The sequence below is a fragment of the Cibotium barometz genome, chromosome 47 (genome assembly GCF_041138505.1).
Source record: "Cibotium barometz isolate CiBa-2024 chromosome 47, ASM4113850v1, whole genome shotgun sequence".
Lineage (NCBI taxonomy): Eukaryota > Viridiplantae > Streptophyta > Polypodiopsida > Cyatheales > Cibotiaceae > Cibotium > Cibotium barometz.
The window spans coordinates 17,440,419-17,468,129 of NC_141092.1; the positions used below are offsets into that span (position 1 = coordinate 17,440,419).

At 48.5% G+C, this 27,711-nt stretch overlaps 1 protein-coding gene across 1 annotated transcript in view; it reads left to right on the forward strand.

The window, feature by feature from the left end:
- PARP1 (poly(ADP-ribose) polymerase 2) overlaps positions 1-27,711 on the forward strand; it is an 89,019-nt gene that overhangs the window by 22,052 nt on the left and 39,256 nt on the right. The window contains exons 13-14 of the mRNA XM_086784532.1: positions 21,872-21,984; positions 22,117-22,193. Coding sequence (XP_086640658.1) covers positions 21,872-21,984; positions 22,117-22,193 — 190 coding nt within the window. The remainder of the gene's footprint in view (positions 1-21,871; positions 21,985-22,116; positions 22,194-27,711) is intronic.

The following is a 27,711-nucleotide window of genomic DNA, read 5'->3' on the forward strand; positions in this document are numbered from 1 at the left end:
TTATATTATTGGCTCGGCATTTCTATAGCCTATGTTCCGGCTTGGTTGCCTCGTGTTGGGCTGTGTTATGGCATTTGTATATGGATAATCCGGCATCTCCCATGGGGAGAGTAAGGCCCTCAAAGCTTGTACATGATATTATTCTCCTTGGGTAATAAAATACTCCAAGGGGAGGGTCGGCCCATTCCGGCCTCTATGCGGTGTCACATGTGTAAGCTCCATTTTCAGCATTTGTGGATGTTTTGTCCAGCTTTTATGTTTCATGCAAAGTGATGAGGGATATGTGTTAAGGTTGTGGCCATGTTTAAATGTTTTAATATGCATTGATGGTATCAACAAGTGTGTCAAAGGTCCTAGCCCCACGGGCACCGCTGCGAGTTACATTGGTATCAGAGCTTGCTATTAAGAATGGCCAGCCTATGAAGCAAGAGCATGAGCAATACACAGCTTGGTCTAAGGATTTATGAATTCACAAAATTTATCTTGGAAGTATGGAGTTGGCTTTATCTGCACATGTTTAGCACTCTTTCCATATGGATATTGCGGATTATATTATCAAGTTTACAGGCAAGCGATATGGAGATATATCTCGGGATATCTTAAGGATATGGTGACAAGATATCTCTTTTGGCCTTATGACCAACCTGGCAAATAAGAGCTAACTATACTTTGAGTTTGCAAAGTTGGTGCTTTTACTATTTAGTATGAAGTGTTTTTGATGTTCACTAACCCTTGTATAGCCATGCAAGGAGAAAGGTGGTGTTGTTTGCCTTGAGATGGTTTCAAGGAAACATTGTTTATGGCTCCCTTTATTGGGATGGATTTATATAGAGATTTCTTTCTTGGAAGAGATTTATATAGATATTGGGCTTTACAAACAATTTCTATGGACGAATCTGTCCTAGTTTCTAGAGAAGAAATATTTGGATATCTCATGGATATGATGCTTTTATGGATAAAAGTCCACCTCTACTCCAAGGTGTGTGGTTAGCACGGAGTATGTGTTAAGAGTTATGGTATACAGGTCTATGGATTCCTGGACTTCTTTTCTAGGGATTTGGATCTATCCTCAATTGGACTTATGGAACTCATGGTTCACATACCCTGTGTAGTGTTCTCTTGTCCTACGTGCTCCCTTGAAGATTGTTTCTACGATGTGTGGGTGGAACAATAGAGAACAGATGGAAGGGAACATGGACACTTCAGAGGGTAGTGTGAAGCACAACATACCCTGTGTCAAGAGGAGAGGTTCATTGTTCATCTCACCATGCATGTGGATTCATGTTGGGATTGTGAGAGGGCAATTCAATGAACACTCCACCATACACGTGCATTCGTGTTGCGATTGTGGAGTGAGTGTTTCACTGTTTCCACACCATGCTTGTTGATCAGAGTTGGGTTTGTATGGGAGAACATGGGAACTGTTGGGATTGGGAGAACGGATTGCCAGAACTATGGAGAACCAACTTTTCTGTCACCACGGTTTGTGCTCTTGAATGGCATCAGTTTGTGTGCATAGCAGGTGTTTCTGTGCGAGGCACTAGTTTCTTGTGCATGGCACTTATTGAAGTGTCTTAGCACCTGGTTGGTGATTTTCATTGGCATATGATTATCTGATTGACAATTGGCTCTTGTGCTCTTCCACGGAATTCTCGCCCATTTATTTTGGGACATGATTTTAATTGCTATTATGGAGACTTATTTAGTCTCACCCATTTCTTTGGGACATGGATTATTCAGTTATATTGGATTTTTGAGACCGTCTCGTCTCGCCCACTCGATGGGACATGATTATATCTTGAATATATGGCTTGAAGCTTAAAGTTGTGGACAACTTTTAAGAAGCTGGGGAGGATGTTACTAGCCTGGACTTTTACCAGTATGAAAGGGGTCTGGTGGACTCGAGGATGTCTAAATATTTGGAAAGTACAGCTTTGGGAATGGGGGATTATCCTAGAATACAAAGGACCACACTCCTAAAATTTAGGAGAGTTGCTATTTTTGGCCCGATTCCGATGGAAATTCTGTTCGCGTCATTACATCTTGAATCGAGCAAATACCAAGAGTTGGCAAAGTGCCTATGACAGAATGTCTACTAGCTGGGATATTTTTAGAGGTAAAGATTATGGGAGAACCCATCTCTTAGATTGGGACATGTGGCAAGAAAGTGGATCAAAGTGAGACAAGTGTCGTCACACTTGTCAGAAAGTGGATCAAAGTGAGACAAGTGGCCTCCCACTTTTCACTCCAGCTATTGTGTGGCTCTCCACTTGTCATTGTAGCCTTCTCTTGCCATTTTAGCTCATGGGAGGCCCAAATCTATAAATTGGAGCCCTCTCTCTTCATTAAGAGAGGCTCTCTTGCTGCACACTAGCCTCTACCACCGTTATAGGCTACCCTAATGATGGCCACTCTCTTTCTCTCTCTCTTGAAGGCTGCCCATGAAGAATACCGGCTGTTGGGGACTGTTTTGGAGGCTTCCATCGTGAAGAAATACTGAAGGCAAGGATATTTAATCATTTATTATGATTTCTAGCCATTGTACTTGTTGTACCAACCCTTGTACCTATTGTACCAGCCATCGTACTGGCTGTATCAGTCCTTGTACTTCTTGTACTTGTTGTACCAACCATTGTACGAGCTTTTGTACTTGCTGTACCAGCCACTGTACCAATCATTGTATTTGCTGTACCAACATTTGTACTTGTTGTACCAACCATTGTACCGATTGTACCAGCCATTGTATCGATTGTACCGACTGAATGGAGCGTTGTACTTGCTGGACCGGCTCTATTGCATGAAGACCCGAGGTTGTTGGAGAAGAATCAGTACCCACACGGAGCTACATGTATTAAATTATTGGTTTGGCATTTCTACAGCCTATGTTCTGGCTTGGTTGCCTCGTGTTGGGTTGTTTTATGGCATTTGTATATGGATAATCCGGCATCTCCCGTGGGGAGAGTAAGGTCCTCAAAGCTTGTACATGATATTATTCTCCTTGGGTAATAAAATACTCCAAGGGGGGGGTCGGCCCATTCCGTCCTCTATGCGGTGTGACGTGTCACATGTGCAAGCTCCATTTTCAGCATTTGTGGATGTTTTGTCTAGCTTTTATGTTTCATGCAAAGTGATGATGGATATGTGTTAAGGTTGTGGCCATGTTTAAATGTTTTAATATGCATTGATGGTATCAACAAGTGTGTCAAAGGTCCTAGTCCCCCGGGCACCGTCGCGAGTTACACTTACCTTTCTTCCCTCTCTTTCTATGCCGTGGAGAGGGTGATCTAGAAGGGGAAGAAGAAGAAGAAGAGGAGGAAGATGAAAGGCTTGATGAAAAAGATGGACTCTTGGACCTTTTCCGACTATGTTGCTTGAGAGTGGACTGATTTGGAATGGCTCCTCTTCCTTTCACGAGAAGGTGGAGGATTGGGTGATCTCTTTTAGGGAGACTTTTGATTTTCAGCTGCAACCTTCTTTGTTGGTTGCTCGTCCCTTTTCTTCATTTGCTCGATCATCTTAGATAGGTGCTAAAAGATTCTCATGAAGTTGGAATCTTGGAGAATAGTGTCCAAATTGGTGGTAGTTTTTTGACCATGTGGGTTCTTGGGTCTTCTTGGGTTTGCTTTCCACTTTTGGTGGCTTGGTCCTCTTCTTGGTGGTGAGTGCTTTCCATTGCTTGAAGAAAAAGCAAAAAGCACCGCTTGTAAAGATAACATTGTAACAGGCCTTCGTAAGGATTATATATCTTCAAGAAAACAACAAATTCATGTGTAAAACCTTGAGAAAATCTGAAAATAAACAAAAGAGAGAGTAGGGAGAGAGGACATCACCCTAGGAGTTGGAATATATCAGATAAAATCCCTTGGAGGAGCCTTGAGTACAAATTCTTAGAGCTTGAGAGCTCTCTTGTCTTTTTACATGTCTCAACAATGAGAGAGTAGCTGAATTTACAGTTCTTGCATAAAAGCACTTGAGAAAAGTGCTTTATAACTCACTTGTAATCCAAAAAGCATCTTTTTAATAATAAAAGCTCTTCTCTTTTTAGTATTTAAAAAGCTTTTAATCTTTTTCTTTCCAGAAGCTAGTCAGATCATTCCAAGCTTGTAAGGTTGCCGTAAGGTTGCCTTGCGTTGCTATCTTGCCACGTAGCAGTGCCATGTCACTTAAAAAAAAAACTTCTTTAAAGCTTTAAAATTTTTATTTATTTTCTTTCCTCGTTGTGTTTTTTGATGTCCACAACCTGTATTTTGATATTTGGCTGCTTGTCATGGCAATATGATTTGAGAACATCAAAGGCCACCTGATTATAAATTTCTATATAACCGACTGTCTCTGGGTGAAACGCACTAGACAAGATAACTTAGTCCTAAAGTTATCAAACAATGCTCTCCAGAAATGTGAAGTGAACGCGGGATCTTTGTCTGATGTGATTATCTGTGGTAAATTACGAACAAGGTACCCAGGCCTGATAAAGAGGGGAGCAATATCTTCTACTGTTGCCATTTTCTTGGAAGGGTTGAGCATCCAAAACTTACTAAACCTGTCCACAATGGTCACAGAGTTTGTATTCCTAGTTTCCATAACTACTACAAAATCCATGCTGATATCTTGAAAAGGCCCCTTGGGAATAGGCAAAGGCTAAAGCAACCCGCTTGCATTGAGTGTGGAACCATCACTCTTTGGCAAATTTGACATGCCTAGACATACTGATAGGTGTCCCTTCTCATTTTGGCCAATAGAATAAAGGCTCTTACTTCTCCAAGGTATGGGAAGAAGGGAGTACCCCCAAATGCCAATAACAATTAATCGTAAAAAGTAGCTCAGATTTTAGCATATTCCAAAATGCTAGAAAAAATTCTATCGTCAGGTCATCACAACTTGGGGATTTTCATTTGCCCAAATTGTGTAGTGCATGTTGTAACACACGCGCGCGGAAGAGAGAGAGAGAGAGAGAGAGAGAGAGAGAGAGAGAGAGAGAGAGAGAGAGAGAGAGAGAGTTGTGTTAATGTCTTCAAAAGGCCAAAATGACCTATGAGACCAAAAGGTTTTTTTTTTTTTCGAGAAAATATCCTTTCATTAGTTATATAAAAACGCCCGAAGGGCTACAAAAGATCTCTCCTGCTCCTAAGAGAGATAGAGCAGCGAATACATCATGGCAGCCTGGGAGACTCTCCCTAGGTGCTGCAAAATACAAGTATCAGTACAAAGAACTGAGCGGCTAAATCATACAATAGGGGGGGGGGGAAGAGCCAAACAGGTGGCCTGTAGTGCCAACGGGGGGATTCCGTGTGTAAGGTGTAGAAAGGGCCACAGCGCCAAGTGGTGTGAAAGGCCTGGCGCCGTAAGATCGCCTCATCCGAGTCTCCCCGGATGCGGTCGTACTGTCCTCGCAGGGTGTGTATCAACTCCTGCCAAATCCCCCGTACAGTCTCTGCTGGTGGCTCCAATCTCCCCTCAAAGGCCGTAAAGCATCGGGCCCTCCAGGTGAACCAGATGGTGAGGCTGCTGAGGAGCTCCCATCGTAAATCCCTCTCCTGTGTCCAGTTGGCGGACGAGAAATCCGGTGCCGGAACCAGGCTGGCCCCTAATAAATCTGATGGCCTGATTGCCCTGCTCCATCTCATAGCCCATGGCAGGCCCTGACGAAGTCGACCAAGCAGCGGCACCCCACGTAAACATACCCTCTGGAGAGAGGGGGGCCAGAATACGCAGCATCCGCAGCCAAATCTGCTGTGCCTGAGGGCAGTCCCAAAGGCAATGTCTCTGTGTCTCCATAGGGTGGCCGCATCGGACGCAGGCCGCCGGAAGACCGCTGTAAACAAGCCAAGTGCCAACTGCTGAGCCCCTGTGGGCGACCAGCCACTGAAAAGCCGAGATCCTGCGGGCCTGCCGACTAGCCCAGAGCCGAGCCCAGAAATCCTCCAGGAACTCCTGTGAGAGTCCCTGTTGAAACCGGCCTCTGATAGAAAACCAGAGTGCGGTAGGAGCAATCACCCGTCCACTTGTAGTCTAGATGAGAAACAAAACACAGACTGGAGCTAGAGTGCTCAAATCTGAAAACACAACGACACCTGTTGGCCCCAAAGCTTGGCGCCCCTTGCGGTATTTCTTTATTCAATTAAAATAATATGTATGGCTGAGTACAACACAAAAACCAGCCAAGAGTTTACACCTGTAAGTCCAATCTGACTGCCCACAAATCCTTCTCAGCACAGAGGATCTATGCACACAGATCTGTGTCTTCAAACAACACACTGTGCCTCCCTCTGATCAGCCAAGATCACTAAGCAGGCCAGCCATGGGCATACATCTGGCATAACTCAAGAGCATGATACATCTTCTCAGCTCAAACATACATATGCTGTTCAATCCCTGTCTTAATCCCTTGTCAATCTGCCATACTCCTCCTCTCACAAGGAGCCAGATAACACATACCTGTAGCAGACATCAAGCAATAGAAAGAGAGATAGATGAACAGAGTCAAGGCTTACCAAGTTCAGCTCGTGAAACAACACTGGAGGAAGCAACAGCACTAATCTGTGCCTGCAGGCACTTGAATTCACAATCCTGCTTCACACGTGTGCTTGCACTTGCCTGTATCTTCCTCCTGATGCTCACTCCTATGCTGTCCTTGTAAAGTACAGATCTGAAAATCAGCACAGTACCCGTCTGTACCGCCTCGGGATACGTGCCAGGCGTTGTACTAGCATAAACAGCCTGCTGTCCACTTCTGTACCAGCCTGAATCAGCATACACAGGTCTGCACAGGTCTGTCCAGCACCCAGAAAAACGCCGCCTGCACCTGTACTTGCTGTACCTGACTGCCCGTACACTGTACGGCAGTCGTACAGTAGGGTTTGGGCTGGAAAACAGGCTGTACAGCCTGTACAGAGCTTCTGCGCAGAGTTTCCAGCAGCAGCTCTGTGCGCCGCCAGCAACAGAGGAGAAAGAGAGAGAAAGAGAGCTTGCGTAGTCCTGGCCGTACAGTGCTGTACGGCTGATTCCCTCAGAAAAACAGCATCAACAGCACACAAAATCTGCAGTCGGCTCTTCTCTTCAGCTTCTCCACGCATGTACACAAGCGCATGAGGGCTCCTCCACGATTCCTTTCCCAAAAGCTAGAGAGAGGGGGAGGAGAGAGAAGCACTCACTCCAAAAGTGGAGTGGCCTCCTCCCCATAAAAATCCTAGGGCCCCCAAACTTTAAAAGTTCCCTAGGGCCACTAAGGCCTAGGGGCAACTTTAATAAACATTAAAACTTAATGTTTCTAGTTCCCCCCTTCACACCTAGGGTTGTCCACACATCTTAAACACTGTCCGGGCACCCCCCATGTGAATCATAAAATATTCTGACCCTGCAACCACCATGCCCACACTTGTCCTGCTCCATTTTCACAGGGCCATGACATACCCCCCTCTTGAAAGATGGCAAGCGTCCTCGATTGCATTCTGGTGATGCATCAAAATATCCAAAGTGAAATATACAATATGGCAAGATCAGCGTCCCAATCTCTCTGAGCCATACACATGTATCAACATTCACTGCAATCCAATGGCATAGTAATAGTCCAAGTTGTATACCACTGTGAACCATACATATCCACAATAATCTCCATGTGACTAGTACACATATATCATAGAAGTCCCATAAACAGATGTACTGTCAGCCTCAGTACCTTCGGATGAGATAAAATCTGCACCAAGCGACCTCTAGATGTCATCTGAGCCTGTCTGTATCAAGGGAGTGGAGGTGCTACCCCCCTCTTGAGCATCAGGTAATGCTCCAGACCCATGCTCTGCTGAACCTGAATGAGCCACAATAAGAGTCGGCTCTAACTCAAAGGCATCGAGATAAAGCTGCAAAACCTGAGGTGAATCTGTTAAGTCACCTTCCTCCATCCACTTCGCATCCATCGGTGAATAGTTTTTGAACTTCACAAGATAGCGACGGGAAACTTTACCTGGTACCTTCCTTTCTTTATGTGCCAGTATCTGCTCTGGAATCAGAACCTCATCAAGTTCCTCAACTTCCGGCTGAGCCTCATCTGATACATCCTCAGGCACATCCCCACGGAAAGGTCTAAGAAGACTCACGTGAAAAGCATTGTGAATCCTCCAGTGATCTGGTAACTTCAAACGATAGGTTACCTCACCAATCTTTTCCAAAACCTGAAAAGGCCCATAATATCGCATACTCAACTTAGGGAATAAGCGCTCTTTACCCTTCATCTTCTTGAGTCTAGCCTTTTCAAAGCACAAAAGAACCCAATCACCCAATGCAAACTGTAAATCACGTCTGTGACGGTCTGCGGCTTTCTTTTGCTTCAGCTGAGTTTTCTGGAGGGCCAACTTAACTCTCCGATAAGCTTCATCCAAGCTCTCCACATACTGATCAGCCTCAAAGATCTTATCCTTTGTATGCAAAATGGGCGGTACCTTCTTCCCTCCTTCTACAATCTCAAAAGGCGCCTTGCCTGTCGAGCTATGTACAGTGTTGTTATATGCAAACTCCACTAGAGGAAGATACTTTTCCCATTGTTGCTTGTGCTCTGACACATAACACTTGAGAAGATCCAACACTGTAGAGTTAGCCTCTTCTGACTGACCATCTGTCTGTGGATGAAATGACGATGAAAGCTTGAGAGTTGTACCCATGTTGTCAAACAACCCTCTCCGTCATCCGTGGATCACGGTCACTAATGATAGACGTAGGCAAGCCATGATACTTGAAGATGTTCGCCATGAACAACTTCACCATATGATCCACTTTAATTGTCTTCCGCACGGGAATGAAATGAGCCTGCTTACTGAACCTGCATATGATAGTCCAGATGCCATCATTTCCCGTTTGTGTCCGTGGAAGATCAACTACAAAATCCATGGCAATGCTCTCCCAAGGTCTATCCGGAATAGGTAAAGGCTGTAATAACCCTGGTGTCTTCTGACGGTCAAACTTTACCTTCTGACATACGATGCATTGCCTCACAAAGGCATCAACATCTCTTCTCAAGGTTGGCCAATAAAAGAAAGTCTCCACTGCTTTGACCGTGGCGTCAATACCTCTATGACCTGCATACGGTGGAGCATGACTTTCAATCATAACCTTGAGTCGCAATGGCCTGGTAACACACAGTCTGCCATGCATCAATAAAAACCCATCTCTGAGAGTGTAATGCTCATGCCGCTGACCCTCAGACATCTGATCATACAACCTTTCAAAATCCTCATCATGGGCATACTGCTCTTTCATTTCATCAAGCTCATGATGATAAGCAAGTGAAACTGCACAGACCTGTGGCTTGCGTGACAAAGCATCTGCCACTACATTCTTTTTGCCTTCCACATGCACAATCTGAAAGTGAAACATTGACAAAAAGTTTGCCCAACGCATATGCTTCTCTGAAAGCTTAGTCTGCGTGAGGAAATAACGCAAGGTCTGATGATCTGTCTGTACAGTAAAATCAGCCCCAAGCAAGTAGTGTTTCCATGTAGAAAGAGCGTGAATTACAGCCAACATCTCTTTCTCATACACCTGTAAATGCTTCTCAGCATCTTGCAAAACTCTACTCTCATAGGCTATCACATGTCCCTCTTGCATGAGAACTGCACCAATGCTACTTCCACATGCATCACACTGGACAACAAAAGCCTTTCGGAGGTCCGGTAACACCAATACTGGGTCCGAAGTAAGCTTTTCCTTGAGCTTTTTGAATGCTGTAATTTCCCGATCAGCCCATCTAAACGGAGTTGCTTTCTTCGTCAAAGCATGAAGAGGCGAAGCAATTTCAGCAAAGTGCCGTATGTAACGCCTGTAATAGGAACACAATCCTAAAAAGCTGCGTACATCATGCACGGTCCTCAAAGCTGGCCAATTAAGTATTGCTTCCACCTTTGCTGGATCCATACGGACTCCATGTCCAGACACAATATGCCCCAAGAAATGTATCTCCTGTAAGAAAAACTCACTCTTCTTGCCATTAACCACCAATCTATGGTTTCTGAGGTCTGCAAACACAATGGCCAAATGCCTTCTATGCTCTTCCTCAGTTCGTGAATGCACAATCATATCATCAAAGAATGTGCCCACAAACTCTCTATGAGGTCTGAAAATCCTGTCCATCATTCTGTTAAATGTGGCAGGCGCATTCGTTAAACCAAAGGGCATAACCAAGAACTCATACAACCCAAATGTGGTTCGGAATGCTGTCTTATGCACATCCTCGGGTCTAATGCGTATCTGATGATACCCGCTTTTCAAGTCAATACGACTAAAAACTGTGGAGCCCTGTAAGCGGTCCAAAATGTCATCGATCCTCGGTATGGGGAATCGATTCTTGATGGTATTCTTATTCAGCGCCCTGTAATCTATACACATGCGCCAAGAACCATCCTTCTTCTGCACTAAGAGCACAGGTGAGCAAAAAGGTGATGAGCTAGGCTGAATCAACCCCTTATTCAATAGCTCCTGGACCTGATTCATAATCTCTTCCTATTGGGCTGCACTAACACGATACGGCGGTCTATTCGGTGGAGTACTACCAGGTATCAGATCTATGGCATGATCTTCTGGCCTCTCAGGAGGTAATTCTCCTGGCAATGACTCGGAAAAACAGTCTTGAAACCCACTTAAGAAATCAGCCCTGTCCTTATCTAACATTGACAAATTAGACTTAGACTCATCATCCTGTGCATCCTTTACATAAATCAAGTACGCGGAAAGATGCTTTTTCATTACTGATGAAATCACCGAAGCGGATACAATAGGAACAGATTCCCCTTTGAGTTTTACATCCAATACATGCTCTTTCCCTCTATGAGTCAGAGTAATTTTCCCATTGTAAGTATCCACCACCGCATGTACCCTGTGGCACCATGGCATCCCCAACAAAACATCACAGCCATCCAAAGGCATGATGAAGAACTCTTCGCTGTCCACATAACCCTGCAAATGAAGCCGAAGCTTCCCAATAATAGGAGTAACGGGTTCTGCATACCCTGGACAAGCCATATTTGCCTCATGCAACGGCCCCATCTCCTCTGCGCGAATCCCCAATCGGCCAGCCAAATCTGGTGAAATGAAGTTGGCTCTAGCACCTGTGTCAAAGAAGATCAAAGCATTCTGATCTCTCACTTTGCCCCATGCCCTGCACAACTCTGAGGCTTCACCACTTAGCTGCTCCCCCACAAGATCAGGAACTAAGCCTGCAGAAGGCTTTGGTTTCTTTGGCTTGGGCTCTCCTTTATTGTCAGGGTCCTTCTTGGACGTTCTCTTGGGACAATTGAATGACATATGCCCCTCTTCAGTACAGTAAAAACACTTTTGAGCATCTCTCAAAGCCTGTCTTTCCTCAGAAGTCCTTTTGGGCATTGGCAACTTCTTATACTTTGTCTCTGAAGACCCTTTAGCATCACGAGAAGCATGCCCAAATTTTTCAGCTTTCTTGCCCAACTTCTTACTGCCTTTAAATCCAGATGAACCACCTGTGAGTAACGCATTGGCTGTCATAGCATTCTCAATCATCTGTGACATGTTCGTTACTCTTGTCTTTATACAGTAATCTCGTACCTCCTTGGGCAGCCCACAACAATATTTCTCAACCTGCTCAGATAATGGCACGGCACGATAAGAAGTCACTGGGAGTAGAGCTTCCCAAAACTTCTTGTTATAATCCTCCAAACTATCACACTTTGAAGCATCCAGCTTGTGCCATGCTGTCATAACATCCACCTCAAATGTAGATGTGAGCCATACGGAAGAGAAAACCTGTTTGAATTGAACCCATGTGGTGGGTGCTATGCCCTGCAAAAGAAGAGTAGACCACCACTGCAAAGCATTGCCCTTGAGAAAAGTGGCAGCTTTCCTCACCTTCGAGGACTCTGTGTAATTCCCACCAGAAAAAGCAGCATCAAACTGCTGTAAAAAGGTAAGTGCCTTCAATTTATCCTTGGCCCCACTGAAAGTGTCAAACTTCACTGCAGCTCCCCCTTCCTTGTAATCCTTCGCCTTTCCCATAGGCGTTAGATTATCATATGGAAGTGGTTTCGTGAGATTGCTGCCCCCAACATTCATACCCATCATTGGGTCAACATTTCCCATTCCAACACCAGGCATACCATACATCCCAGCCATGTTTCCATACATTCCATGCTGCATACCTGGCTGCATGCCACCAAACATATTGCCTTGCATTCCAGGTTGCATGCCTCCAAACACATTTCCTTGCATACCGGACTGCATACCACCATACATATTCCCTTGCATGCCAGGCTGAAAATTGGCTCCAAAAGGCCCATACATACCCATGCCTCCCTGAGGATAACCCCCAGTCATGGATTGGAACACCGAGCCACCACCAAAGTACCCTGGATGCATGTTCTGCTGAGGAATAAGTGGCTGTCCATAGAAGGAACTCTGTGGGTTAGCACCAAAAGCATGCTGCATGTTCGGAAACTGGGCAGGAGATGGATCCTGTGGAGTGGTACCACTATGACCATGAGAAAGATTCTTCGAACGAACCTCCTTCTTTTTCTGGGGCTCTGAGCGGGGCTCTGTGCGAGATCTCATAAATTCAGCAAATCTCTCACTCTGAGTGAGCTGCATAAAAGTATCCATAACACCAGCCAAGCGATCTTTGAACCGAGCATCATCATCCTCTTTACTATGCACATCTTCTGGTTGTGTTACATCCTCATAAGGCTCAACATCTGCAGCCTGTTCTCCTGCAAAAATATCCTCAGATACATCTCTTTCAGGAGAAGTCTCTTGCTCTTCTTCTTCTTGATAGAAGTACTCTTCCTCTGTATCAGACATGATTGCTGAATTTTCAGCGATGGCTTTTTCCAAAGCAACCACGAGCTCACCCCCTTCAGAAAGTTGATGATTGGTCCCGGGGACGGAACCTTGAAACCGGCCTCTGATAGAAAACCAGAGTGCGGTAGGAGCAATCACCCGTCCACTTGTAGTCTAGATGAGAAACAAAACACAGACTGGAGCTAGAGTGCTCAAATCTGAAAACACAACGACACCTGTTGGCCCCAAAGCTTGGCGCCCCTTGCGGTATTTCTTTATTCAATTAAAATAATATGTATGGCTGAGTACAACACAAAAACCAGCCAAGAGTTTACACCTGTAAGTCCAATCTGACTGCCCACAAATCCTTCTCAGCACAGAGGATCTATGCACACAGATCTGTGTCTTCAAACAACACACTGTGCCTCCCTCTGATCAGCCAAGATCACTAAGCAGGCCAGCCATGGGCATACATCTGGCATAACTCAAGAGCATGATACATCTTCTCAGCTCAAACATACATATGCTGTTCAATCCCTGTCTTAATCCCTTGTCAATCTGCCATACTCCTCCTCTCACAAGGAGCCAGATAACACATACCTGTAGCAGACATCAAGCAATAGAAAGAGAGATAGATGAACAGAGTCAAGGCTTACCAAGTTCAGCTCGTGAAACAACACTGGAGGAAGCAACAGCACTAATCTGTGCCTGCAGGCACTTGAATTCACAATCCTGCTTCACACGTGTGCTTGCACTTGCCTGTATCTTCCTCCTGATGCTCACTCCTATGCTGTCCTTGTAAAGTACAGATCTGAAAATCAGCACAGTACCCGTCTGTACCGCCTCGGGATACGTGCCAGGCGTTGTACTAGCATAAACAGCCTGCTGTCCACTTCTGTACCAGCCTGAATCAGCATACACAGGTCTGCACAGGTCTGTCCAGCACCCAGAAAAACGCCGCCTGCACCTGTACTTGCTGTACCTGACTGCCCGTACACTGTACGGCAGTCGTACAGTAGGGTTTGGGCTGGAAAACAGGCTGTACAGCCTGTACAGAGCTTCTGCGCAGAGTTTCCAGCAGCAGCTCTGTGCGCCGCCAGCAACAGAGGAGAAAGAGAGAGAGAGAGAGCTTGCGTAGTCCTGGCCGTACAGTGCTGTACGGCTGATTCCCTCAGAAAAACAGCATCAACAGCACACAAAATCTGCAGTCGGCTCTTCTCTTCAGCTTCTCCACGCATGTACACAAGCGCATGAGGGCTCCTCCACGATTCCTTTCCCAAAAGCTAGAGAGAGGGGGAGGAGAGAGAAGCACTCACTCCAAAAGTGGAGTGGCCTCCTCCCCATAAAAATCCTAGGGCCCCCAAACTTTAAAAGTTCCCTAGGGCCACTAAGGCCTAGGGGCAACTTTAATAAACATTAAAACTTAATGTTTCTAGTTCCCCCCTTCACACCTAGGGTTGTCCACACATCTTAAACACTGTCCGGGCACCCCCCATGTGAATCATAAAATATTCTGACCCTGCAACCACCATGCCCACACTTGTCCTGCTCCATTTTCACAGGGCCATGACATACCCCCCTCTTGAAAGATGGCAAGCGTCCTCGAGCCGGGCCAAGGGGCGCGCTGCATATGCCCATATGCGCCAATCCGGGAGCACATCAGCTGGGTCGGGGTCAATATGCCACTTCCGAGAAGCGGCGGCCACTACCCGAATCCTCTGAAAGGTGCACTCTGCAACCAAAGGCGACTCCACCTCCACTCTCTGGAGTCTGCCCTCATCCTGAATCTCATAGTAGAGGCATCTGCCATCCTTAGTGCTAGCTCTGACAGCAATCAGGATCTCCAACTGTGTAAAGGCTCCCATCCACCGTGGGGCCACTGGCTCGAGAGGCGTGAACCACTCCTCTGTGAGTGCCTCCTGTATATCATCCCTCATAATCAAGCCCCCTCTGAAGTGACTCAGCCTCTCCACCTGGATCTCCTCTGGTAGACTGCAGAAAGCCTGCCAGTCTCCAAAACTACGAGCTGGGCCTGCCGCTAAAGGTCCCCAGGCTAGACGAGGCCGAGAACCCAGCATATGACCCTGCTCCGTGCAAACCGCTGGGCTCCAGATGAGCGGCTGTCTGGCCCGCTCCTCAACACAAGAAGGAGGCCGCTGAGAGAGCCCCGATCTCAGCAGCTTCCAAGCTCTCAGGATACTCAAAGCAAATCTGTCCTCCCATCCTCTACTGAGGCCTGTCCTCCTCATCTCTATGAAGATCCAGCGAATCTCTGGTGCCCAAGTACCCCCTGCTGGGGGCGCCCGAGCCTGCAGTCGCTGCAAAAGGAGCTCTTTCCAAGGCTTAGCGCCTGGAAGCAACCCCCGAACAATAAGCTTCCCCAATAAGGCTCTACTCTGATCGACTAGATCTATAATGCCCAAACCGCCCTGAGCCAGCGGAAGTTTAATAACTGCCCATGCAACCTTTGCCCGAGCTGGCTGACCGTCGCTCCCGGACCACAGAAAGTTCATGATCAGCCTCTGTACCTGGCTGATGCAAGAGCTCGAGAAAATCCAGCACGACGTAATGTACCACATGGTCGCTAATAACACCTGATTTGCCACCACCACCCTCCCAGCCAAGGATAGTCGAGCTGTACTCCAATACAATAGCTTCTTTCGAATGCTCAGAAGCAGCGGGGCAATCTGCTGCTCAGGTGACAAATCTAGGCCAATCTGGCATCCCAAATACCGCACTGCTGTGCCTGGAGGAATCCATCTAAAACCGGGGTCCGGACTCCATGCCGGAGTGGGAGCGCTACTGATCCAAAAGGCCACTGTCTTGCGCCAATTGATCAGTGCTCCCGAAGCTGCACTAAAAACCTGGAGCGACTGCTCAGCCCGAATAAGATTGGCCTCATGGCCATGCAAAAATAAGCCCGTGTCGTCTGCAAACTCAACATCAAGCAGGTCCTCCCCCCGGATTGGGAGCTGCAGTCCTCGCAAACCAACCTCTTCTGCCGTCAAATACATACTCATAGCCTCCGCAAAGAAGAGAGAAAGGAAAGGGGCGAGAGGACACCCCTGACGGACTGATCTGGTCAGCTCAAAACTCGGCCCCCGTTCTCCTGCAATCAGCACCTGGCTGCGAGCTGTGGAATACAGAGCTGCCACCCCTCTGATCCATCCTGGCTCAAAGCCCAGGCGAAGCATAGTGCCCTCTAAGAAACCCCAATCAACTCTATCGTATGCCTTCTCAAAATCGAGAAGCATCACGACCAAGTCCTCGCCAAGAAATCTAGCTCGGGCCGTCGCCTCCGAGAAAGTAAAGATGTTGTCAAGGATACTGCGCTCCTTGACAAATCCTGTCTGAGTAGCATGAATCAACTCCCCCAGGAAGGGCTGGATCCTCAAACTCAAGGCCTTTGCTAAGACCTTGTAGACAGTATATGATCGTAATAGGCCTCCAATGCCGAATGTCATCTGATACTCCCTCCCCCTTGGGGATAAGATAGATCAAGCCCTCTGAAAAGCTCTGCGGCATCACCCCAGTGTCCAAAACATGCTGAAAGCCCCTGCGGAGGCCTGGCCCCAAAAGGTCCCAATAGCGCATAAAAAAGGCCGGCGTCAGTCCGTCCTCCCCTGGGCAACTATGTCGCGGCAAGACCCTCAAGGCCTCGGCAAGCTCAATCTCTGATAGAGGCGCACCTAGAACTGTACGCATATGGTCTGTGACCCTCCTCTGCACATGGGCCCACACAGTCTGTCTGCAAACATCTCGATCCTCAGTGGCTGGCTCCGCTGAAAGTAGGTCACTATAAAATGCAGTAGCAATGGCTCTGATCTCCCTGAGCTCAGTAGCTACCGATCCATCCGGTCTACCTAGCTGGCGGACTCCTGCTCGCGCATGACGGGGTCCAGTGATCTCAAAAAACTCTCCAGTCACTCTATCACCAAGCTCCGTCCACTGAGAGGCCTGACGACGATAGTAAAACTCATGTCTCTGCTCCTCTACCTCTCTAACCTCCTGGCGTGCCTGGCTCAGCTGGGACGCCACCCACTCACATGCAGGCTGCTGCTCCTGAAGGCGCTGTAGCGAAGCAAGGCTGCGTTGCGTCTCAGCCGTTGCTCCCGCTTGCGAATCTCTCCCAGTCGTGTCAAAGCTGCAGCGTGAAGAAAAGAGCTAAGATCAATGAGTCCCTGGGCACACTGGCCCGCTGCATCCTGGTCAGAGCACTGACTATCATGCTAGATCCTCTCAATGTCCTCAGCGAGACTGGGATCTGTAAGTACCCTCTCTGGGATCCTCAACTGCAAGATGGGCTCCCGTGTCCCCTCCTCCAATGTCAATATAACTGGCGCATGATCTGAAAATGAGGTGCCAGCGAGAATGCCGACGGAGCCCCCTCGCTCCCCTAACCAGTCGCCCACATAAAAGCGATCAATCCGGGAAAGATTAGTCCCTCCCTGTCGGCGATCCGACCGAGAGAAACTAAGACTGTCCTGAGACCGGGAAAAAGCCCCATGCTGCCATGCATCAGTGATCCTCAGTGACATGCAAAACCGGTCCCAAGCTGCAAGCTCCGTGCCGTGCACTGTAACATGACTGCCTCCCACCCTATCTGCCGGGTCCTCAAGCATGTTGAAGTCTCCCCCAACACACCAATGCGCGGCCTCTGGCAATGCATCTGTAACCTGAGTCCAGAACTTTGCTCTGGCACTAGCATGATTGGGCGCATAGATGTTGAGCACACCCAATAGCTCATCATGCATCCTCAGAACGACATACTGTGCTCTACCAGGCACAATGATCCCTCGATCCACAATGGCCTGCCGCCATACATCTGCAATAACCATGCATACTCCTCCCTGTCCACCCAAAGGACCAAACCCTGCAGACCAAAAAGTGTCCCATCTACCAGGCATCACCGATCCATATCTCCGAATCTTGCTCTCACCCAAGTGGTGCTCCTGCATCATCAAAATATCAATGCTGCCACCAACCAAGCATCTCTGAAGCTCCTGCCTCAAGCAACCTCGATAGCGTATAAAGTGTGCTCCGCCAAGGCCCTGTACATTCCATGAGATGATCCTCATGGATGCCCTGCTGAGGTGGATGCTGTCTCAGCCGTTCGGCGGGCCTTTGCAAGCGGCTTGGATGGAGAGTAGTCCCCATCCGAACGGCTGCGAATCTGCCCACCCGGTGTACTGCAAGAATCCCGGATAGGCGCCAGTGGCTGTGGCTAATGGCAACTGCCTCCTGCTCTGATAGAGCAACCTCGTGTATACTCACATATCCAGGGTCGCGTGCCAAGTCTGCCACTATGCGCACGACCAAATGCCGAATCCCTGAGGTGTCCACACTCCCGGGATCCAAGAAAAAATGAGCCAACTCCCAAAGTCGGCCTATCACATCTGTCACCTCCAGATCGCTCATGTGATGAGAAAACTCAACTGCCTGAGTCTTCAAAGTGCTGAGAGCGAGCTCTAGAGTCCACTCCCGGTCACAAGGTCCACATAGAGGGAATGAGAAGACCACCGCTGAGTCTAGTGCCTCCTCCCCGCGGGTCGGAGGTATCACTACATGAACTCGGATGGGTGCTGGCTCATGGGGGCCATCTGCTCCAAAAAGCCGTGTGAAGGTATAATCAAAAGCCTCCGAGCGCTGTCGAATGCCAAGGCGACTCAGCCGACTGCGGATAGATGAAATCCGTGAGGCCCTAATCGGCATAGGTCTCCTCTGTGATGCTCGAGCGAGGTCAGTGCTCAGCGCTCTCCGGACTGCAGGTGAGCGCCAGGGAACTGCCAGGGCCTCCCGAGAAGGTGAGGCGGGCGGAGGGGGAGGAGGGGGAGGCGAGGGAGGTGGAGAGGGAGCCGCTGCCGAAACCGGAGCGGAGACGGGAGGAGGCGAAGGTGGAAGCGAGGCGGTGGGAGGGGACGGGGGTGGGGGGGGTGAAGGAGGGGGTGCTGGCATCTCCTGGTCCTCAGTCGCTGCAGGGGTCTCCTCTTGAAGGGGAGCAAAGCTGTTCCTCACGGGAACCCAGTGAGGCTGAGACTGTGGGGCTGCTGCTGCAGTGGTCTCTGGGCGTGCTGCTGTGGCTGTCTCCCTCGGCGGCGCCCTTGTCCAGGCTGCCACTCCGAGGTCTCTGTGGCCTGAGCAGGTGTCCCCGAGGCAGCCTGCCGAGCCGAATCTGTGGGCGGGCCATCAGTAGCCTGCTGCTGTGGTGAGGGTCGAGGTCTCCTGCGAGGGCAGGCCTTGGCCAGATGACCGACCTGCCTGCAAATGAAGCACTGGTTCGGGAGCCCCGAGAACTCCACTCTCTGATCTATCCACCCCCCCCCCCCTATCCTAGGTAGCTGAATGACCTTAGGAAGGGAGGAGATGTCAGACACCAACACTCTGACCGAAGGTAGCCCAGCTGCTCTGGCCACCACTGAAGCAGCTGAGGGGCCCGTCTCTAGTACCGAGCCCACCAATGCTCCGAGCCTGGAGAGGAGCGGAAGATACTCCCGGCGGAGACCAGGGAAACAAACTGTAATATGGAAGAGGCGCTCTCCCTGCTCCGCCGCTGCTGGGTCAAATCCATGCTGCCAAGGTCTGAAGAAAGCCCGAGCACCCCTGATGTCCAGAGGGCTCATGGCAAGGACCTTGGCAACGCTCTGGGCGGCCTCGAACTCGATCTGGTAATGGGCCCGGCCCAGGAGCTGTACATCCAGGATCTTGCCCACATCTGCAAGAAGGCGAGCCTGAAGAAGATTCCTGATCTCCCCTATGCTGGGGCGAGTGCCGACTATACGGCAGATGGTGGAATGAGCCTGGAGGCGTTCCACCTCTGCGGTGAGGCTCGCTTCCTCTTCCGGCGAAAGAGAAAGCCTGATGGGGATGTCCTCAGGGGCGGGCGAGGGGGCTGCGGATGAGTCCCTCTGAGGCGAGGCGGGAGGAGTCTCCATCAAAGTCTGAAGCTCAGGCGAAGGCGAGGTGAAAGCGGAAATCCTGCAAGAAACGGGCTGCACACAAAGAGGCGGAAGACCGGATGAAAATGAAGAAAAACAAAACCCCCTGGGGGTGAAAAACAGCACGAAAGAGGAAGGAGGGGGCGAAAAACGAAGGAGAAGCCCTGAGGGGGGGGCGGCAACAACGCGAAAGGGAGGGGGGGCGGGGCGCTGCTGAAGTGAGGCGGGCGCGAACAGGCGAAGAGGTGGGGGGCGAACAGGCGAAGGGGGGGGGCGAACAGGCGAAGGGGGGGGAGGGCGAACAGGCGAAGGGGGGGGGGGGGCGAACAGACGAAGAGGCTAGGAGGGGGGGACGAGATGGCGAGGAGGGGGGTGGCGCAGCAGCGAGGAAGGAGGGGGCGCAGCGGCGAGGAGAGGGGGGGCGATGGCAGGCGGGGGGTGGAAGGAAGGGACGCGAGGGAGGGAAGGCGATGGTCGCGTAGTGCAGGGTGGAGGCGGGAGCTTCAGCGAGCTACGTTTCCATGTCCTGAGTGTTGCTTTTTTGAGAGACCAAAAGGTTACATCATATCCATGAGGTTTATCATCTTGGGTACAAAATAGTAATAAACAAAGATAACAAAAATCTAGAACTTTAAAATCTGATCTAGGTACATGAGCAGAGAGCTTTCATATGACCATCTCTGATCCGGGCAGTCCATGATCTTGGAAAGTGGTCCGAACCCAGCTCGGAAGAGGCAGTGGAACCTCCCCCGAATCTCATATAGTATATAGGGCATCGGCATATGTAATGGTCCTCTATCTCAGGCTCTGTGTGATAGAGCTAGCATATCCTGTCCTCTAGTGCGGCTGCCCTAGGACCATATCTGGTAGTCTCCACTCTCAGCTGGTGGGATGAGGTGCGGATCTGGCCGATCGCACATCTCACCCCAAAGGATAGGTGTATGTCCATGTAGCGTGGACGGATGATGAACCCATCCTCTGTCAGGCATAGGAGGTGATCTCTGTAGAAGGCCATCTTTGTCCCCAGTGGACGACTAGGTGAACTCCATGTCCTCGGAGTATCCAGTCTGACAATGTCCTTCTTGATAACCCTGTTCCACTCTGTGCGGCTGAGAGCAAATGACGGGGCCTTTATGTTGTACTAGAACGGGGGGAGAGAGAAATGAAATGAAATGTTATATTAACGTCTTCAAAAGGCCATAATGACATATGAGACCAAAAAGTTACATCATGGTGGATCTGATACAATGTCTGGATAAAAAACCAGAAAATGAAAAATAAAGATGATACTACTGGCACCTAGAAAATGAAACTGGAACTGGAAGGTAAACAGAAACCCTTATAGGGTGTGAATATAGTGGGGGGGGGGTACGCTATGGAGGTGAGTGGAGTACAGTGAGGGGATACAATATCATGTGGGACGGGGGGTACACTATGGAGGTGCCTCCATCTCATAATATGTCCCGCATCGGACGTTGGCGGATCTCCTCAGTATCCTCTGTGGTCAGCACCCTGACTGGGTGTCCTGCATGTCTCGCAAGAATAATCCGAATCCGCCGCTGCAACCTCCGTCTATGCTGGGATGCCCTCCTCCGTAGTCGTGAGAGAGAGAGAGAGAGAGAGAGAGAGAGAGAGAGAGAGAGAGATTGAGATTGAGATTGAGATTGAGATTGAGATTGAGATTGAGATTGAGATTGAGATTGAGATTGAGATTGAGATTGAGATTGAGATTGAGATTGAGATTGAGATTGAGATTGAGATTGAGATTGAGATTGAGATTGAGATTGAGATTGAGATTGAGATTGAGATTGAGATTGAGATTGAGATTGAGATTGAGATTGAGATTGAGATTGAGATTGAGATTGAGATTGAGATTGAGATTGAGATTGAGATTGAGATTGAGATTGAGATTGAGATTGAGATTGAGATTGAGATTGAGATTGAGATTGAGATTGAGATTGAGATTGAGATTGAGATTGAGATTGAGATTGAGATTGAGATTGAGATTGAGATTGAGATTGAGATTGAGATTGAGATTGAGATTGAGATTGAGATTGAGATTGAGATTGAGATTGAGATTGAGATTGAGATTGAGATTGAGATTGAGATTGAGATTGAGATTGAGATTTTTTATGTTTTTTGGCCAGGATTATGGAGTTGATAATTCTTCTCAAGATGTGAAGTCATTGGGTACCAGAAGCAAGCTTGATCCTCGGGTGATAAGCTTGATGAGAATGCTGTTTGACATTGAAACCTACAAGTAAGAAATATTTTTGGTTCTTTTTTTTTTTCCACCTCTGGCAATTTCTGGTCATCATCAATCTGACAAGAGAATGCCATTGAGCGTTGCATCTATATATGGCACTTTATATTGGAATTTCTTGTGTGGTAGGGCTGCCATGATGGAGTTTGAAATCAACATGTCTGAAATGCCTCTTGGAAAATTGAGTAGACGGAACATTGACCAAGGTTTGCTTTTCTTTTTGGGGGATGTTTTTCTTCTTTTCCTTTGGAGAAAATGGTTATGTTGACCCTATTATGTCCTATACAGTGTGTGTAAGATTGAGGGTGAGGGTGAGGGTGAGGGTTAGAGTGGGGTGTGTGTGTGTGTGTGAGAGAGAGAGAGAGAGAGAGAGAGAGAGAGAGAGAGTTATATAAACGTCTTCAAAAGAACCCAATGGGTCTAATGGGTCTATGAAAGTGATACAATAGTGTCAATGTAATCTCATCATGGTAAGAAAGAAAATAGAGACACGAGCTATGAGCTGGAAAGGAAACAGAGACACGAGCTTATGAGCTGGAAAGGAAACAGACACATGAGCTATGAGCCAGGAATATCAAATCCAAGCGATAAGGAGTCTAGGATATCGGGCTCACTGTACTGCTATGCCCGATTTAGAGGAGAAATGAAATGAAATGAAATGATATATTAACGTCTCTAAGAGGCCATAATGGCCTATGAGACCAAAACTGAGAGTACATCTGAAGTTGGTGTCTCATCAAAGAGAATAACCAATGAGACTAAAAAGTACAATAAACTGATTGTCTTACAGTTATAAGAACAGAATTGTAAGACTCCGGGATGATATTGAGTAGAAAATACTAGAAAATGTATATTAGGTAGATCCATGTATGCTGATCACTTGAAGTGTTGCCCTCTCCTTAGATCAAGTATCTTTGCCATGGGGCTGTCTAGAATGGAGAGGTTGTAGAAGCAAGGTAGGCGCCTCCGATGCCGAGCAATAATGGCTCTGATCTGGCGATGGTGAGGATGCTGTGGTCGGGATCCTGGTGGGCGTGGCTGACGAGCACGACATAAGTGGCGACTCCCTGGGAGCGTGGTCGTCGGTGCCGTGATGGCCCAATGGAGGAGGTATCACGAGGTGTGTGGGATGGGTTGCTGGTGCTGGTGCCGAAGAAATCTGTCAGGGTCCTCTGTCTAGGTACATCATGGCTCGGTCTCCTGTCTGCCAAGAGGGTCTCTCTGTGTCTCTTGAGCTCCCAGGCATCTTTGATCCTCAAACTCCATGACCCTGCGTAACGGCCCAAAACCCTCTCGGAAGAGGCAGTGATATCTCCCTCGGATCTCATAATAGATTGTACATCGGCAAATGTAGTGTTCCTCTGTCTCTGCCTCTTGGTAGCATAGCTGACAAATGCGGTCATCCAAGATTTGATGCACATATCGCCCTGTCTCAATCCGTAGCTGGTGTGATGAGGTCCGGATCTATCCAATGGCACAACGTATCCCATGTGATAGGTGTATATCCATGTACGCCGGGCGGGTGATAAAATCATCTGGTGAGGTGTAGAAAATGGCTCTTGTAATGAGCCATTTTCGTGCCTAAGGGCTCAAGGGGGCTAGTCCATGTCCTCTTTGTGTCCACTCTGCTAATATCCATCCTGATCACGCAGTTTTGCTCTGAGCAGGTGAGATCCAAAAATGGACAATCCAGATTGTACTGAAAGGGTGGTAGTGCCTCTATCCGCAAACCATGTAGGTCAAACCATGATCTCATCTGAGCGTACCAGCAATGAGTATCTCCATCCTCTGCCAACTGTATGGATGAGGTCAATGTCAATCGGGAGTACCTCTGCTGAGGGCATAGTAGCGGGGGAACCTCGTTTCCCCCCATTGGGAACGGTGGAACGCGTTCCCCCATGGCCTGAACGAAGGGAACGATGGAAGCGGGATGAGGAACGTTGAGGTGGAAGATTTTTGAGGCTGATCAGTATGTGGAGAGTATGGATGAAGCTTGTCGGAGAGTTAAGTTGGCACTCCAGAAAACTCAGCAGAAGCAAAAGAAAGCCGCAGACCGTCACAGACGTGCTTTAGAGTTTGCATTGGGTGATTGGGTTCTTTTGCGCTTTGAAAAGGCTAGACTCAAGAAGATGAAACGTATGTGGAACGCCAGGGAACGACCGTGGAACGCTGGTGGAACGGGAGATGGAACGCTGGGCTGCCGTTCCCCCACGTGGGAACGATGACGTGGATTTTTTTTTAAAAAATTAGAAGCTCGACGCCCGTACGCCTTTCGCCCGTCGCTTTTCGGAAGTTCACGCCTGTATGCCTTTCACCCGTTGCTTTTCGGAAGTTCATGCCCGTACTGTAGTCGCTGTCGGCCGACCTGCAGCCTGCCCGACGTTAGTCACCTACAGCCTGCCCGTCACCTGTGGGCCGTGGTCGTGTAGGCTGTACTGCTGTCGCCTGCAGGCCCTGCCTGTACTGTTCTGCCTGTTCGTACTGTTCTGTACCAGGCACTACAGTCGCCCCAGTCTCTAGAGTCCAGGCCCCAGCCCTTGCCGTGCATCTAGCACCATCCGCATAGTAAAAAAGGTGTTGCTAGCAGGTCTAGCTCCCAGTAGAGGGGGGGTGGGGGGCTGTCCTGGTGCATCATATAGCTCTCTAGCATAAGTATGCCATGCCTCAGGTGCAGTAATTGGAGTACCAAGCTTTCTCTCCTGAAACATCTTCCATGCCCGCTTGCTGTCCTTTCCCAGGAAGAGTTGGTAGATCTCCTCCTCTAGCTTAGCCAGATAGGCTCGTTTCTTCCTCCGCACAAGGCGCCGAAAGATCATCCTGGCCTGTCTATGCATGTGAGTCCCAATGGCAAATCTCACGCTGTAGCTGTGCTCGTGTCTCACGACACTCATCATCATACCAACTGTTCTGTGGGGCAGTGTTGCGCGGCCCCGGGGGGGGGGGGGGGGGGGATCACAGTGCAGGGAAACGAATATGAGGCGGATGCATGTAGTACACCTGCCAATCCTCTCATGATCTCGTCCAGAGGGCTATGCGGGTCTAAAGCAAACAAGCCATCAGATACTCCATCTTGGTAAACCCCAATTGTCTCACGTGTAAACTGATATCTCGGGTACCTAGGTAGATGAGTGGCTGGCCCATCTCTCGGGGATCTACCTACTAGTGTGAAACTGTGGTATGCATGATCAGCTGCTATGCCAATGGGCCGATTGGAAATTGTGAAACCCCACACATTAGGTATCAATGAAGGAGACCCCATCAAGTAGTTCTCTGTGCTCACTCCCCCTTTAGAGTTCCAGTGTGTGAGAGCATATGATCCTTGCCATCTCGATAAGCCATTGTATATGACCAACCCATGTGCACTCCCGAGTGTGAGAAAATGCTTGCCATAATCTGTAATCTCCCCCTCATCCTGTGTTGATCTCTGCAACCCTACATCCTGTGCCGTGATCTCCTGGTACATAGCCTCTTGAGTATCATACAGCTCTGTCTGCCCTGTGCCTGTACGTGCATTAAAGTCTCCCAATAGTAATGTCTCCCATGTTGTTAAACCTCATGATATCATCATACAGTGGCGTATACGGTGACTCTCCTGATGGTGCAAACCTTGAGTGGGCTGGGGGAAAGTAGCATACCGCCACATATAGCTCGCGGAGCCCCTCTCTACATATTCGGACCCACATGTACCTCGCATCTGCATCTCTATGTACCACATGTATTTTGTCACGAAGCTCCTCCCTGAAAAGTATTGCCACTCCTCCCGATCCTCTGGTACCTCCCACTGTGCATGGCTGAGGGCGGAAAACTGATTCCCATCTATAACCCTGCACGTCAGGAAGCCTCTTGTTTGTGCATTGATGGGTCTCCGTATACATAGCAATATCACTGTGTCTAAAAGTATCCTCAAAGTATCCTTCATCTGTTCTAAGGGCTCCGTTGTAATTCCACACCGTGAATCGCAAGGTCTCATAGGCCGCCCACCGCCAAGCGGGCCTCCTCTCCGTAATGATGACTCGGCCATCTCTGTATACCGCCCATTTCCCCTCTTTCCTTGCCTCAAGCACACACAGCATGTGTTCCTTACGCTGTGCTATCTGTGCCGGTGTAAGGTCCTCATCCAAATAAATCTTTTTCCCCTTAAGGACCATCCTTTTGGAGAGGAAGGCCTTCTTCTTCTCCAAGTCACCAAACCTGATGATCAATATCTTTGCCCTGGTTTCATCTCTGCCTACTCGCCTGCTCCGGTAATGGGTACATCAGTGGCTCCAATTTTTGTTGCAAGAGCTTTTGCATCCTCTTGGGGATTTCCCTTATCTTCCCACCCAACTACGCGTACATGTAAGGCACGTACCCGTCTCTTGGCTTCATCTTCCAATGTAGCATTCATCACCTCTACTTTATTGACTGGTGTATCCTTCTGCTTTTTTACTACTTCAATCCATGGGTTGACTTCCTCAATTTGTTTTTGTGTGGCCCTATGCAACCAGTCGACAACATCCATGTGAAGGCCAGCAAAAAGGGGGGCAAAACAGGGAATAAGCCTTTAAGTCAAAACATGAGGATTACTTGTCCAATAACTGGCCGACAGCAGTCGTGCTGGCCGACCAGCACTTCCAGGCATATATAAAGGCATAAGTCATCATATTCAGCATTCACTTAGTTCATTTAGCAGTCATTCATCGTTTCATTCATCACAGCATTACACAGCATTCAGTAGAAGCATATGTAGGTCTAGTTTGGGGCTCTTTTCAGCAACCTTTTTGTACCATAATAAAAACAAGAAAAACCCTGACACCAATCTCTTTCTTCTTCTCTCTCCTCTGTCTTAATCATGTTTAATCAGCATCTTGTTCTTAATGAGGCTTAGGGCTGTGGATCAGTACAGCAAAGGCTTCTGCACATGCAACAACTAATCCCCACTTATGATGCCTAACCCCTAGGCTATGTTTAACCTAACCTGAATGTCCTAACCTTGATTAGCCTTGGGACGTAACATACTTCCCTCCTTAAGAACCATTGATTTCCTCAGCAATGAATCTGGGGAAGCAACTCTTCAGACTATGCATGACTCCTATGTAGCCTCAGCCTCGGGCCGTCATCCATGTACGCCGGGCGGGTGATAAAATCATCTGGTGAGAGGTGTAGAAAATGGCTCTTGTAATGAGCCATTTTCATGCCTAAGGGCTCAAGGGGACTAGTCCATGTCCTCTCTGTGTTAACTTTGATGATATCCATCGTGATCACGCGGTTTTGCTCTGAGCGGGTGAGATCCAAAAATGGACAATCCAGACTGTACTGAAAGGGTGGTAGTGCCTCTATCCGCAAACCATGTAGGTCAAACCATGATCTCATCTGAGCGTACCAGCAATGAATATCTCCATCCTCGCCAACTGTATGGATGAGGTCAACGCCAATCGGGAGTACCTCTGTTGAGGGAGCTCCCATAGCCATTGTAAAAAGTTAACTGCTTGAAATAGGGCCTCAGTCACTACTGGTGCGGCACCCAGCTCAGCCCGAACAATCTCATGTGTGGTACTGATGATTTGCTCCGAATCATGCGGTCAATCATCATAATCAGTGGTCTCTCCATTTGCCTCCACCCCTCATCTGTACCTCTCTGAGATCTGTGATGTATGTTGGGCCCCCAAATTGGAGCTCCGTACAGGAGGGTCGGTGTGACAAGCGTATCAAATAGCCACAATTTGGTGCGCGGCTCCTGAAACT